Below are 13,137 nucleotides of genomic sequence, written 5' to 3'. Positions count from 1 at the left end.
GACGCTACTCAAGAAGAGAAAGTACAGCAGGTCTGCTTTTAGTGGTCAATGGAATTTAATGTTAAGATGAATTAAGGCTCACGTGTTCTGTTCATCCACAGATCCAGTCTTGTACAGAGGTTGCAGGATATTTTTCTTCTGATAGTCAATCCCGCTTTCCTTTATGCCATCTCTCAGCACTCATGAATTGGCTTGATACTCGTACTGGTACTTTTTCAAACACCAACCTGATGGAACAACCCATGTGGACGGACACAGGAGTTTTCTGGAGAGATGGGATCATGTAAACTAAGCAAAGATGCAGATAGTTAAACACCCTTGCTTGATTATCATGATACCTTTGTTTTATCCGTCTCCCATTAAACATTTTGTAATACATCTAGTTTATTCAATATATTGCAAAGACATAACTTTTTTTTTGACACAAGAGATTATTTTATCCTGTTGCCTAATTTATCAAAACCAAAACTGCTTTTTGAAATCGTATATTTTACCTCTTACAATTGAACTGTAGTGAGAGCACTTTGGAGGTGTTTCTGATACAGTAAAGCTTTTATTGATACAAAACACAAAAAATGTTTGATTTTTTTTGTTTTGGAAAGTTGAAATCATTTGTTTTGCAATCTTGTTTAATAAGTCAGTCTTGAATCCGTTTTGAGAAAGTAGTTGCTAAGACACTGGGAGGCTATCGAGATCTCTTTCAAAATAGAGGAAAGATACCCAACTCCTGATATATCTTAATGAGAGCTTAAAACAACAATGGTGCTTCATCGTCGGCGTTCTTTCAACTGGATTGTTTTTGCACAGAATTCTTAAGCTGTCTGTAAAATCCATTTTTCTACATAATCTTTGATTTAAAAAAAAAATAGTCTTTTTTTCACTCGATGTCATCATAAAGTGCCAAAACATGTGCTTCGTTGAAGTAGTTTAGCTCACTTCCTCCTAAAGAAAAGATGCTCTTTTCTCTGCTTTAGTTTCTGATGTGTCTTTGATTTTTGATGATTCAATTCTAATTTATTAAAAGGCTTTCTTGGAAGTGTAATCAGCTTGTTTTAAATAGAGAATTATACATAAGACACTTGTGGGATAGCATCTAATGGATGTTTGTCTTTCATGACAGTCAAAGTCTTAATTCTGAGAAATGATGAAGCAGAACATGGTGGAGTGCTCGTGTGTTTTAGTTTTTTCTCTTTGAATGCGACCAGACCATGTAAAGCCCTTTAACTGTGGATGTGAGTGTGATAGGTCTGCTTGTGTATCTATGTAGGAAGTATTATTCAAAGCCACAGTGTCTGCCTTTGAAGTCTCTTTTGATTCTCCCCAGTGCCCCCTAAAAAAATGTTTAAAAAGGCTTCAGACTCTTGCTGTGTTGTTGCCTTAAGTTGTTGCTGTCCTGGGATACCCAGGTTGTGGATGCAGGGGAGAGGACAGGAGGCTGAAATGAGAAAAAAAATGTAAAAAACAGCAGCGATAATGAGTGTGTGCAATAGCTTAGGAATGAATGCAATACAGGTGAGAAAAGGGAAAGCTAGTCTTAGAACCACCTGCACATAAAAAGCAGTGTCATGAAGCTTTAACCTCAATGTCTCCATTTTTAGGAAGCAATCCTTTCAATGTACAAACTAAGTTTTTTTTTTCTTAGTACTGCTTCATTACTTTTATTATTTGATTACAACCAACTGCAGCAGCTATATGCTGACGTCCACACGTGTAAAAGGATTGTGCAGTTCTGACAGAACTGTGAGCTTCTCTTTTCCGTCCTGACATTTCCTTAACTCTAGAGATAAAGCTTCAGTGCTCGTGCCAGGAGAGGCTGTTTCTGGTGATTTGGAGCCTCGGGGTTGGACTTATTAGCATTCATTCTGTGTCATTTTGACTCACACTTATCAGAGCAGAACCCAGGCTGAGAAGTTAAAAAAAAAAGATGCAAAGAGAGGCTGGTTTATCTCTGAAGTCGTGTTTTGAACACGTTTGTGAACTTGCAACAGCACAGGTGAACGGCAGAGGCAGTATTTCACCTTTTTTTTTTCATTTTTTGGTTGAACCAGTTGATACAGTTTAGTCAGAGTCAACGTGGAACAGTTTGAAACGCTTTGGCCTGATTAATCTTTGGTTCATCAGACATCTTCTTTGTGGAAGTCCTAATCTTTCTCATCACAAAAATAGCTGCTTTGCTTAAAATGAGTTTTCTAATTTGAGTTTATTTGTGTTTATGAACATTTTAGACAATCTCAGAGTTGGAGGCCCTGGTGGAAGGTCTACGTGAGGAACTCCAGGACGTCCGCAGGAACCATAAGCAGCAGCTGACTGAGCTGGCATCGCTCCATGAAGAGGAAAGACGAAGAGCAGTGTTGGACAAGGAGACCTCGCTGGACCAGCTCCGGTCTGACATGGAACGCATTCGTAGTGACCTTGAGAGAAGTCACCAGCAAGAGAAGAACGCCACTTTGGAGAAGGTGAGTGTAGACCAAAGATGGGGTAGCAAAAAGCGTCACAAATATCCCATAAACTTCAAGATTTTGCTGTTACTAGGAACCTCAACAAAACAGCTGTGGGTGAAGGCTCACTCCATAAGTCATTGAACACCTACATGTCTTTACCGGACTTTTGTTTTGGTAACAAATGATAATTATAAACTAAACCCACACAAAAGTCCACTCTGAAATGACTATGCCTGGCTTTCTGAGAACCCTAGTATTTACGTATTCATCTTAGCTTTCCAGCATCTCAAAACTCCGATCATTCCAGCTCTGAATGTTTTGATACATCGAGTATTCGAGATCAGTCACCCTGACAGTCAAGACATAAAACTAGAGTCAAGGGAATAGCTGTGAATGATGCCAGTGACCCACTTCTGCGTTAACCCCCAAACAGATGTTAACAGCATCATTCTGTGCAGGCTTCTTGGAGGAAGAACTTTAGGATATGTGACTGTTGAGCTTAAAAGATCAGTACTTTGTAGTACATTCTTTTGTAGCTATCATAAATCTCCTGGGTTTGAAAAGTGCATCTGCCTTTTTTTTTTTCTTTAAAGACAGAGCTGGTCCAGCTTATTTAAATAAGATGGGTTCTGCTTGTATATGTCAGTCTGTATTTTGACCAGACTTCGATATTATTATATAGACTGCAGGTCCTTTTTAGGTGTTTAACAGTTTGCAGTCAAAGTCATGAGAGCAATGAAAATTGCGTCAGTTCCCTGATTATTGAGCTCCTACACTCCTAGCAAGATTTTTGTAATTTTCCCTTTTTTAGTAAACTTTGTCTTTTTCCCCCATTTTTGTAGTCAAATATTTAGGATCTTAAAGGTTTACTTTATTCCTTAATTCCTTGTTTTTACCATCTGAGAAACCAAATCTGCAGTTGCAAAATGGCCCCGTAATCATGTGACCGGTGGAGCAGGAAGCTGAGTTAAGGTGGTGTTGATCAGAACCTAATCCCTCAGCAAGGCCCATCAAAGAGGCCATTTCCAATAGAAACCATTTCACCGCAGCTGTACGGCATTAACCCAGGAATGCAAGGACTTCTAACGCACCCAAGCAGCCATTTTGGCTCCATATGGAGCACAGAACCAGGAGGACTGAAGTAAGAGAGATCCAAGGAATGGCCAGGATGTGTGATGGTGTAAGCCCAGTTGCAGACTGTGGGAATTTTATTCTGATAGTTACTTTTCAGGCACTTTTTAAGACTTCCTTTGGATTTTCTGTTTTATCTTGGTAACACACAAATATTTCTGTGATGGAGGGGATTTAATGCAGTCTAAAGGTAAAAGTTGAACCTAGACTGAGAACATCAGCACAGAGTACTTTGTGTTTTTCTTGGAGATGAGTGATTGTTCCGTCCTTTTTTCGTCTCCTGAAGACACGGTTCTAAAATAAAATATAAACTCACCAAAGGTGTGTTTTTTTTTTCTTCTCTCTTTTTTCCCCCCTCATATTTTTGTACTTTCTAATCTGTCTCTAAGTTTGACTTCGGAGGAGGCAGCGAAAACTTTCCCTTTGTCGTTGCGCGCTGTTCTGTTTTTTTTTTTCTCCACATGGGATTGAAGTCAGCCAGGCCTCAGATCCATATTGACTCGCATGCCTTGTTTTGTAAGCTGGAAATTTCTCATTCTTTTGATGCCTCCAGAAACGCCGTCTTCTGCAGTCCATCGCGCCCATGGAAGCAGCCTTTTCCTCTTTCTTTTTTTTTTTTTTTTTTGTGAACACATCTCCCAGATTCTGGTGAAAAAGGCTGGAGAAATCCATTAAATCCATGAATGGATTCTCATCAAAGTCGCATGAGTTTAAAGACAAGACCAAGAAAGGGGAGAAGGGGCTGGTTGGATGCATTGGTAGATGTTTTGGGAGTAGACAGTCAAAGCTTCTGCAATGAAATAATGAGAAACGGCAAATCAGAGGAAATCAGATCAGACCGTAGGAAGGAATCATATATTTGATCCGCTCCAAAAAGAAAGTTGAGACAGAAAAGTGATGGAAACAAGCAGTGGAAGGAGGTGTGTTGGGGAGTGTGTGTGTGTGAGGGGGGATGTTAGTCTGAATGCTATTGAAGTTTATCTTTGCACGTCTGTTTTCTGAGTATATGTGTGTGTGTGTGAGGCGAAACGAGCACACACAACCTCAGACCTCTCAATCTCCATTCTGCCATGAAGGGGCTGTGTGGCTGCTTCTGTGCCTGATAAACACGTCTCATCTCTGGACTACAGTGACCCAGGAACTCTGCTTCTCGCCCAGCCTACATCCTTATCTGACTTTCTTACGTCGCCCCACACCTTCACCCCTTTTTTTCCTCCCTCTTTTCCCCATACCCCCGGTTTCTCTTTCAAGTGCTGGGAAAGCTCAGAACGTCAGAACTTTTTATAAAAGAGATGGCCTCAGCTGGAATGCTAAATTTGGGAGTTTGGAGGCAAAAAAAAAACCAAACTGTTTGTATACATATATGCAAAATTTACAGAGTGATGGGAATTTCTAAAGCTGTGTTTGTGGAAAAATACAGGTACTGGTAGTTGTGTGGCTGCCATGTGTGTTTATGCACATGCCTGCTTTTACTGCAGATCAAAGGAGTGGAGCATTTTATCAAAAGCTAACCGGGTGTGACTAAAACACCTTAAGGCTCCGTCTCAGCCAATGGGAAAGCAACGTTTCGGGGCTAAAAGTAGCCAATCCCCATTCACTGTGTCATAGCAGCAGTGTCCCTCTGGCAATGTCCCGGGTGACCTCCCTGACATCAAAGGCACCACAGACCTCTTCTGACACAGACAGATGCCTTCTAACCTGGAAAAATGAACAGGCCTCCTTCTTGCAATTACCGTACTTCTTTTTTTTTTTTTTTTTTTCCTCTCATTTTGCCCCACAGGTATATGTGCTTACTTCAACGGGGTGGTTATGTGCATGTTAAAACATGAGAGAATTTAGCTGATAAATGTGTGAGAAAATGTTCTTTGGTTTCAACTGGAGCTTCCCGTTTGCGTGTGCGTAGTCGTTTCAGGCCTCCTCACTTTCCTGCTGAGAGGATGCTCTCCAAACAGGTTCTTGTCAGTGGAGATCCCCATAAGAAATGTTGGATTGAAAATTTCCGCGACACCATTTTTTTTGGGGGGGGCATCACAGTGTACGTAAAATCCAACATTTTGATGATTGACATTGTAGAGAAATATCTTTTTTATTTTTTTTTATTTCACAGAATAAATCGTTTTTTGTATTCAGGACAGCTTAAAAAAAGAAGATTGCCGTTTTGGGTCCTGAACTCTAGTAGAATAGAAACCAGCTCTACACAACTCTTGTTTGTTGTGCCACTCAGGATGCTTATGCAGCATCTTTTTATGTGACCTGAAATGAATATGCTTTTTACATTTATGCTCCATTTGTGGACATGGGCTCCCCTGACCATCTTTAAATGTGGCTTGACAGATTGGATCTTTATGTGACCGCAATGTTTTGCATTCTTGTTCATATTTAGAACCATAGAGTTGAGATCAGACCACCCAAGACGGCTGATTTTCAAAATGACAGCGCAGAAAGCTGCATTTCTTTCCTTTGCAGATTTGTAATGTTTGTTTGGATTGTACTGTATAAAGGTAGTGTGTCTTTGATCTCTTTTTTTTGTGTGAATGTGGTTTGTTCAGTTTTCATTGGTCTAAAGTTGAAGTCTTGAAGCAATGAGAACAATGAGGCCAGAAATGCAAACATAGAAAATATTCTAAATAAATGTCTCATTTAGGGTTGGTGTACTCTGTGACTTCAGTGGGACTAAAGCTTTGAGGGTTGATCTATAGCAGGCATGTCCAAAGTCTGGCTCGTGGGCTAAATGCAGCCTGCGTTCAGTTTCCCTCTGGCCAGCAGGTTCCTCTTTTAAAACCAATACTTTTTTAAGAACTATGTAGGATTTCTGTATTGTGGTTGGCTAAATTATATTTTAAATTGTTGAAACGCTGTGGTAACACTGTTGTGCGACCCTTCTGTGACACTCTTCGCATTCCTAAAATTTAAAATGTAAATAAAAAAGAAAAGTTGACATTGAGGGGAGTATTTTTTCACTGAAATAAAATAAAACATCTGTGTCTTCCTAATTCGGACGATTTTTGATACAAAAAATTTGATCTAAAGGAAAATTAGAGTTTTTATCTTACAGAGGTAAGTATTTGAATCTTGGTGAGAATTGAACATAAACCACCCATTTTAAGCATTACTTTTTGGTTTAATGGTTAGACTTGAAGCTGCTTTTACCCTCAAAAACCTTTAACTTGCTAAACATTTGATCACAAGTCACTTTGTAGTTGAAGGTCAGAACGGTGAAGGCTAGAAAAGAAAAAGAAAAAGAGGAAAATGACTGAGTTTCGACGCTTGTAACCTTAGATTTTGATACAATAGTTTACATCTGTGCCAATCCAGTCACCCCAGCTTTGATCCTGGCCACCGGAGACATTAACGTCTTCTGCCAGAAGATGGTGTTGCGGGGTTGTTGTCATTGTCACAGCTGTGTCTTCTCTTTTTCCAACCGTCACAGCTGGCTTAACGGTTTGGTCCCCTGCCATTTGGAGATACACCAAATCACGTTATTCTGTTGGTCATGGTTTCGACGAGAACACTGCAGGAGCTGGTGGGATGATCAAAGAGAGCCCACATTCACCTCACATGTACAGAGTCACAGAAACAATGGGTCGGCTAAGGCAAAGCGAGGAATCTGACTCCAGGGCAGAAGGAGTTCAATTGTAGACCGTTTGTTATTCAGATTATTAGATCTACATGTTTGGAGTAGGATTTGTGCGCTGAAGCTTGCGTGTGTGTAAACAGTTATTGTGTATTTGTGTATATGTAGCCATGCTCAGACCTATGTGAGCCTATTCGTCTCCTCGGCGCACCAAAAGGCCCAGCGGCAGAGAGGGAGCGCGAGTGAGTCACCCGGCAGATGAAAGAGTCAAAGTAAAGGCTCTGCTGTCCCAAAAAAACATCACATAGCTCCCTTGCTCACTTTTTGAAGTCAACCGAGAGGAGGGAGGGAACCGGCACACTTTCTCAATCGCATTAAGACATGGCGTCAGGCAGCTCCCCATCTTGTTGCACGCTGTAGATTACACTTTGGTTTGAAGTGGAGTTTTAAGTGGGACATGATGATTTTTGGGCTGCTTTTTTATCTGACTTCTGAATAAATCTCAAAAATCACCCGCCATCCGAACATCACTGAAGCGAGTGATCGGAGCAGAGGCGGAGGTGTAAAGGCACGGCTTGTCAGGTCTTATTAAACCTAAAAACTAGACAAATTTGCACCAGGATGGAGCTCAGTAACTGCTGAAATAAAAATGCTACACGTGAAAACATTGTCACTGTAGCTTAATAGTTCAGAAAGCATCACCAATAGACTTCTGCTGTGGTGTCTGCCCACCTGCTTGAGTCCAGGCAACCTTTGATTGGGCAGCTTGTTAAAATAAGCTTTCAATATTATGATGTGGCTTCAAGCTTATGCCCTTTCTCATTCATTCTTTAAGAAGCTAATAGGTTTTCATGTATGGAGTTGCTGTTTACAATCACTGAACCTTTTGTGTGTCGCGTCCACAATCCGGGTTTATTTCTGCATGTGTGTGTGTGTGTGTGCGTGATGCATTATTTCTGTGTGATGCAGCACTGACGGAAAGCAGCAGCAGCAATGAAGAGAATTACTACCGACAGGCATTGATGGCAAACTGTGAAATGGAAATAAAGCCTCTTGTCATTACAGCAGCGCCTCTCCCCCTCACGCACACAAACACACGCGGCAAAATGCAGCAAGACAGCAACGATTAGAGACAAACGAGCAAATAACATCTCCCAGTTCCCCCTCTTTGGCGGATTGAACTGAATTTGTTACGAGAGACATGCATGGTGAGCTGTCGTTTTCGCTGCTCGCTGCTGAGACTGAGGCAGAAGACTTTTGCCGAGTGGCAAAAAAGAGAAAAAGCTTTTATTGAAATCCAGATTTACTTGTTTTCATGGATTGGATCCCATAAATCAGCTCCCTGGTGGGCAATAAACAACACGTTGTGTGCAGGGTGAAGCTAAAAGCAGCCATTTAAAAAGTATGTTTTGTTATACATCACTAAAAAGTGCAGTTTTTGTGCATTTGATACATCAAGCTGCAGCGGTATTGCATGCCTTTGGACCAAACAGCTCTCCATGGGGATTTCATTTTGCCTTTTAAATTTTTTTTTTTTTTTTAGCTCAATACAAAGATTTGCAACATTTTGTAATCCACGTCTAGCATTCGTCTGTGTGTGGTGTCCCTTGATGCACCCACTCCAGCATCAGTCAATCCTTGTGATGCCCCCCCCCCACCCTAATTCTTGAACGGATGTTGTTTGACAACCCTCTCAAAGCTGTGATGATCCATCCAGGTGCTGCATCTTTTCCTACCACACCTTTTGCTCCACTCCATGTTTTGTTGACGTGCTTGGATACAGCACTGTGTGAACACCCAGCTTGTTTGGCAAAGACCTTTTATGGCTTCCCATCCTTGGGAATGGGGACTGGCTTCCAGACATCTGTGAAGTCAGCAGCCTTATGACCATTTAGCCCATTGACCCAGACTGAAAGAACATTTAAAGACCATTCGCAGATGGTCTGAGTTAATTAGTTGACACCAACATTCATTTTTTAAGATAAATTTCAATTTTCTAAAACACAGAATTTTGTGTATAGAGAAATAATCTTAAAAAAATGCCTATTATATTTCATTCTATACGTAACACTCCTAGAAAATACTAGCTTCACCAGAAATGTTGTACTTTTTGCACAAATTCTTAATTTTGCTAGGCGTACCCTAAATATGTGTTAATTGGGGAACATTTTTGATATTTATTTTCTAATCCAATTCATTTTTTAATTGCCATGCTTTGCCTTTTTTTTCCTTTGTATTGATGTTGATATTTGACAAGTTAACTAAAATACTGACACCATACAACAAAAGACTTGTATTGTAAATACAAGTACATACATTTGCTGTATGTAAACATTGTAAATATCTTTACCATTTATTCTTGAAATATTTAATTGTGATATTGCCTTTTTTCTTACACTTGCGTGGCCTTAAAGTTTTCTTTTTGTTAGCATAAATTCTATAAAAGAATAAACAGATCCCTCAGTAATATTTGTGACAATTATCAAAAAGATGTCAAAGGTTCCTTTAGTCCTTAAGATCTTGGATCTGATGGCAAACGATGATAGATTTCCTCACTTAAACATTGGGCCTTTTATGTAGTTTTTATTTTTAGGGTTCAGTTTGAGGATATTGTAGTCATTATGGTGGTCATGAGAGGAATAACACAAGTGGTTTTGGCAGAGATTTTTATGCCGGTCATCCTTCCTGACAGCCTTGAATTTTATCCGGGCTGGGGACCGGCACAGGAAAACCCAGACTAGGCCCCCTTGTGGCTACATAGTTAGGCAGTAGCATGAAAAAAAACAAAGCCCACACTTTTTTTTTTTATACCAACTCGATTAAAACTGACTATTTTGAGCCCAACGTCCCGACAGGAGAACATTTCAGAGCGCAGCCCAACAAAGATATTCATTCTTCTAGTTTCTTCCGCTCTGCGACAGCACAACCGTGTCCTGGGTCGGCACACCTTTAACAAAGCCTACCGTACTTCCAAACAGCCTCAGATCAAAGCCACAAATCCTGTTTGTCTGTTATCTGTGTTTGAATAAGTCTGCGTATATCTTCAAGGGTGTGAATGAAAGTTATCAGTGGGCTTTCTGCCACTCCTGTCTGTGTTTTTTTTTTTTAGCATGACATTGTTATTTGCATGTGTGTTTGGCCTGGTTCCCACTGTGGATTATTAATTAAGTTCTGGTAAGCGGTGTATTCTTTGGCTTTCATATCCACTTCCACTCTTTTTTAGAACACACACCAAGTGTCTGTACACAAACACACACACTTCAAAGCAGCTGCGCTACACACTGCTAGGATTATAAGGTGATTGAGGAGCCTGATACAGCCTCAAAGTGCCTTCAGCACAAAAATGCCTTTGGCAGGGCACAGGTAGTCTCTTTGAAAGTTCTTACACACACACACACATACACACACATGGCTGTTCTTTTAATTCAGCTCTGTTTTCCACCGTTGCGTTTGTCACAGTCCAGTGGGAATTTTTGTCCCTGACGTGTGCTATCACATCGTTGTCTTCTTCCAGTCATGTGTGTTTAGATGGTTAAGCAGGATAGCATGTGATGTTGTAGAATGCTTTCTGCTGAAATTCCCCAGAGTTGATTGTAGGTAAAAGGAATAGGTTAGGAATCCATTTCTATGTGTCTCCCTGTCTTATACAGTACACCCCACACCCCATGTATTCACATTAATGTAAAAATGGTGGTGTAATCATTTGAAAAAATGTGTTTTCAGCTGCTTGATCTTTCATCGGACAGCAGAGTTAATGACATTGAGTGAAATCATTCTTATGCTCAGCCTGCTAACAGATTGTCTTTTATCCTCCACGTTATTTTGAAAAAGCTGCAGCAAGCACAGAGCGGTAAAAGAAAACAACAAATGGCGCTGGTTGGTGAGAGGAAGAACCCCATTGAAGCTCCTCTCCCACACACAGTTCCTTTCTACTCTTTTTCTACACCCTTCTTTGTCCTCCACCCTCTCATCAGCTGCTTTAGGGCCCCTGGGGACCAGCGGGCCGCCACTCAGAGCCCTGGCTCAGGAAGACAGGCCTGTATCCCTGGTGACAGCTATGTGTATCTGTGGTGACAGGTGTGTCCCTTTATAGCGGACGGTGGTGTTTGTCAGGAAGTGTTTGGGTTGGGTGCTGAGCCCAGATTCAGCTTAGGTGTTGACGCCTGTGAAGGGGATCCGTTTGCTCATGGGTTGTCTGTCGCTGTAAGACTTTTACAATTCTCAGAGGACTCATCCAGAACTCTACATTAAGTTAAAGTCCCACTCCGATGATCTTTTGATCTATCTTAAAAGCATGCCAGGTGGTCTTTTTAATTATAATTATATGCTGTTTTTAGGCAGAATAAAAAAAAAGTGTTTTGAGCTAGATCGCAGCTCAGACTAGGAAAACAAAGACGTCCATGGATCCTGGTTGTCTATAAGTGGATGCATCCGAATGGAGTGAAGCAGGGAGCTTGTGGCCCGTCACAGCTACAAGCCTTTTCCAAGTACATATTTTTGTCTGCTCCTGATTCTGAAGATGTTAAATAAAGGATTTGAATTGTATTCAAATGAGGATTTGAATAAAGAAATACTCAGAAATGCCATTTTAATCTTAATTTTTTTTTATAAAAAAGAATGTGTTATAAGCAGAATTTTTTTCAGAGTGGGGCTTTAAAGTGATTCCTTGCTTCAAATTGTTAGATTGGTTTTAGGAAAACCAACTGACTTTTAAAATGTGTTTAACATAAGAAAGAGAACTGGTTGTATTGAACTGTATTCAACACTTTCATATCACTGAAAAGCAGATGCAAAACGGAACATAACGCACTAGGAAAATAATTTCCATGGAACATACTCTCTTCTGAGCAGTGGTCTACCTGCAGTACAGTGAGCGGCTCACCGTGGAATTCCAGCACTTCACACCTAATTATCTCTTTCAACTGTCCAGCCTCTTTTGAAAGCGTGGCCTTTTTAACATGGCTTGCCGAAAGTAGACAGATTTTGCATTAGCCTTCCACTGAGGGATGACCGAAAACAAAGAGACAATAAAGTTCCAATAACAACACCCCCGCACCCCCCACCCCATCTCGTTGCTTCTCTCGATTATCTTTCTTTTTTTCCAAATAAAGCTAATTGGCAGCAACATTTTAATTCACCCCATAATCCCCGCTCTACTTGTTAAGTGATGAATTGTTGGCAGGAGATGCAAGGCGCTTGGTGCCCAATGTGCTCTGTGCCCATCATTACCTGCTGGCACTCATAAGCCCTGGGACTGGCATCGTGCCAGGGGGCGACAGGCCGGCACCCCTAGGGACACGCCGCCAAGAGACAGCAGTCAACACAAGTGTTGGTGTGTGTTTGTGGAAGAGCGGGAAAAGAAACCGGAATGGTGTTATGTAGGTGCACTTCCTTCCTTACAGGAGATTGAATTTCACAACTTTATCTTTTTTTGTGTCTCTCTCTTTCCACCCGTTTACGTATCTCCCTCTCACCCCTCCACCCACCTCCTCCCCTCATCTTTGTGTGGCAGACCAACAGCAGGATGAAGCAGATTGAGAAGGAGTACAGTCAGAAGCTCACCAAGTCTGCCCAGGTAATCAGTTTTTACGTCTACCTTTTATCCTACCCTCTTTCATTTTATACTCCCTCCTTTTAACCCCGCTGTGCAACACTGTAACACAATCATTTCTGGACACACAGTGAGCCGTAGTGGCCTTTGACCTCACGCAGAAGGCATGTGAGCTGCTGCCAATTCCAAATAAATCTGTCCACGCACGCAGAACTGAAGTTGACCCGCTAATATTTGTACTTTCTGCTGCAAATGTAGTTCATTTTTCAACGTGTAGACCATTCTTCGCTATATGAATCCAAGCCTAAAAAACAAAAACGATGATATAAAGCTTTAGTAAGTAGTATAGAATTTTGTTGGTTTTTTTGCATAAAATAATGGAATACAGTTTCTTTACCTGCCCCCAAGTGGCCAAATAATTTATTGCACTTGTAAAATAC

General features: G+C 40.9%; 1 protein-coding gene across 4 annotated transcripts in view; it reads left to right on the top strand.

The window, feature by feature from the left end:
* Nucleotides 1–13,137, top strand: part of cep112 (centrosomal protein 112) — a 105,370-nt gene that overhangs the window by 65,093 nt on the left and 27,140 nt on the right. For all 4 annotated transcript variants that reach the window (XM_004071678.5, XM_078951578.1, XM_020705326.3 and 1 more), the window contains 2 exons: nucleotides 2,226–2,456; nucleotides 12,659–12,721. In XM_004071678.5, the coding sequence (XP_004071726.1) occupies nucleotides 2,226–2,456; nucleotides 12,659–12,721 (294 nt within the window). The remainder of the gene's footprint in view (nucleotides 1–2,225; nucleotides 2,457–12,658; nucleotides 12,722–13,137) is intronic.

This window comes from Oryzias latipes, chromosome 8, assembly GCF_053564925.1.
Source record: "Oryzias latipes strain Hd-rR chromosome 8, Olatipes_Hd-rR_3.1".
Classification (NCBI taxonomy): Eukaryota; Metazoa; Chordata; class Actinopteri; order Beloniformes; family Adrianichthyidae; genus Oryzias; species Oryzias latipes.
Note: the sequence above shows the minus strand (reverse complement) of the source record. Positions and strands in the feature narration are given on the sequence as shown.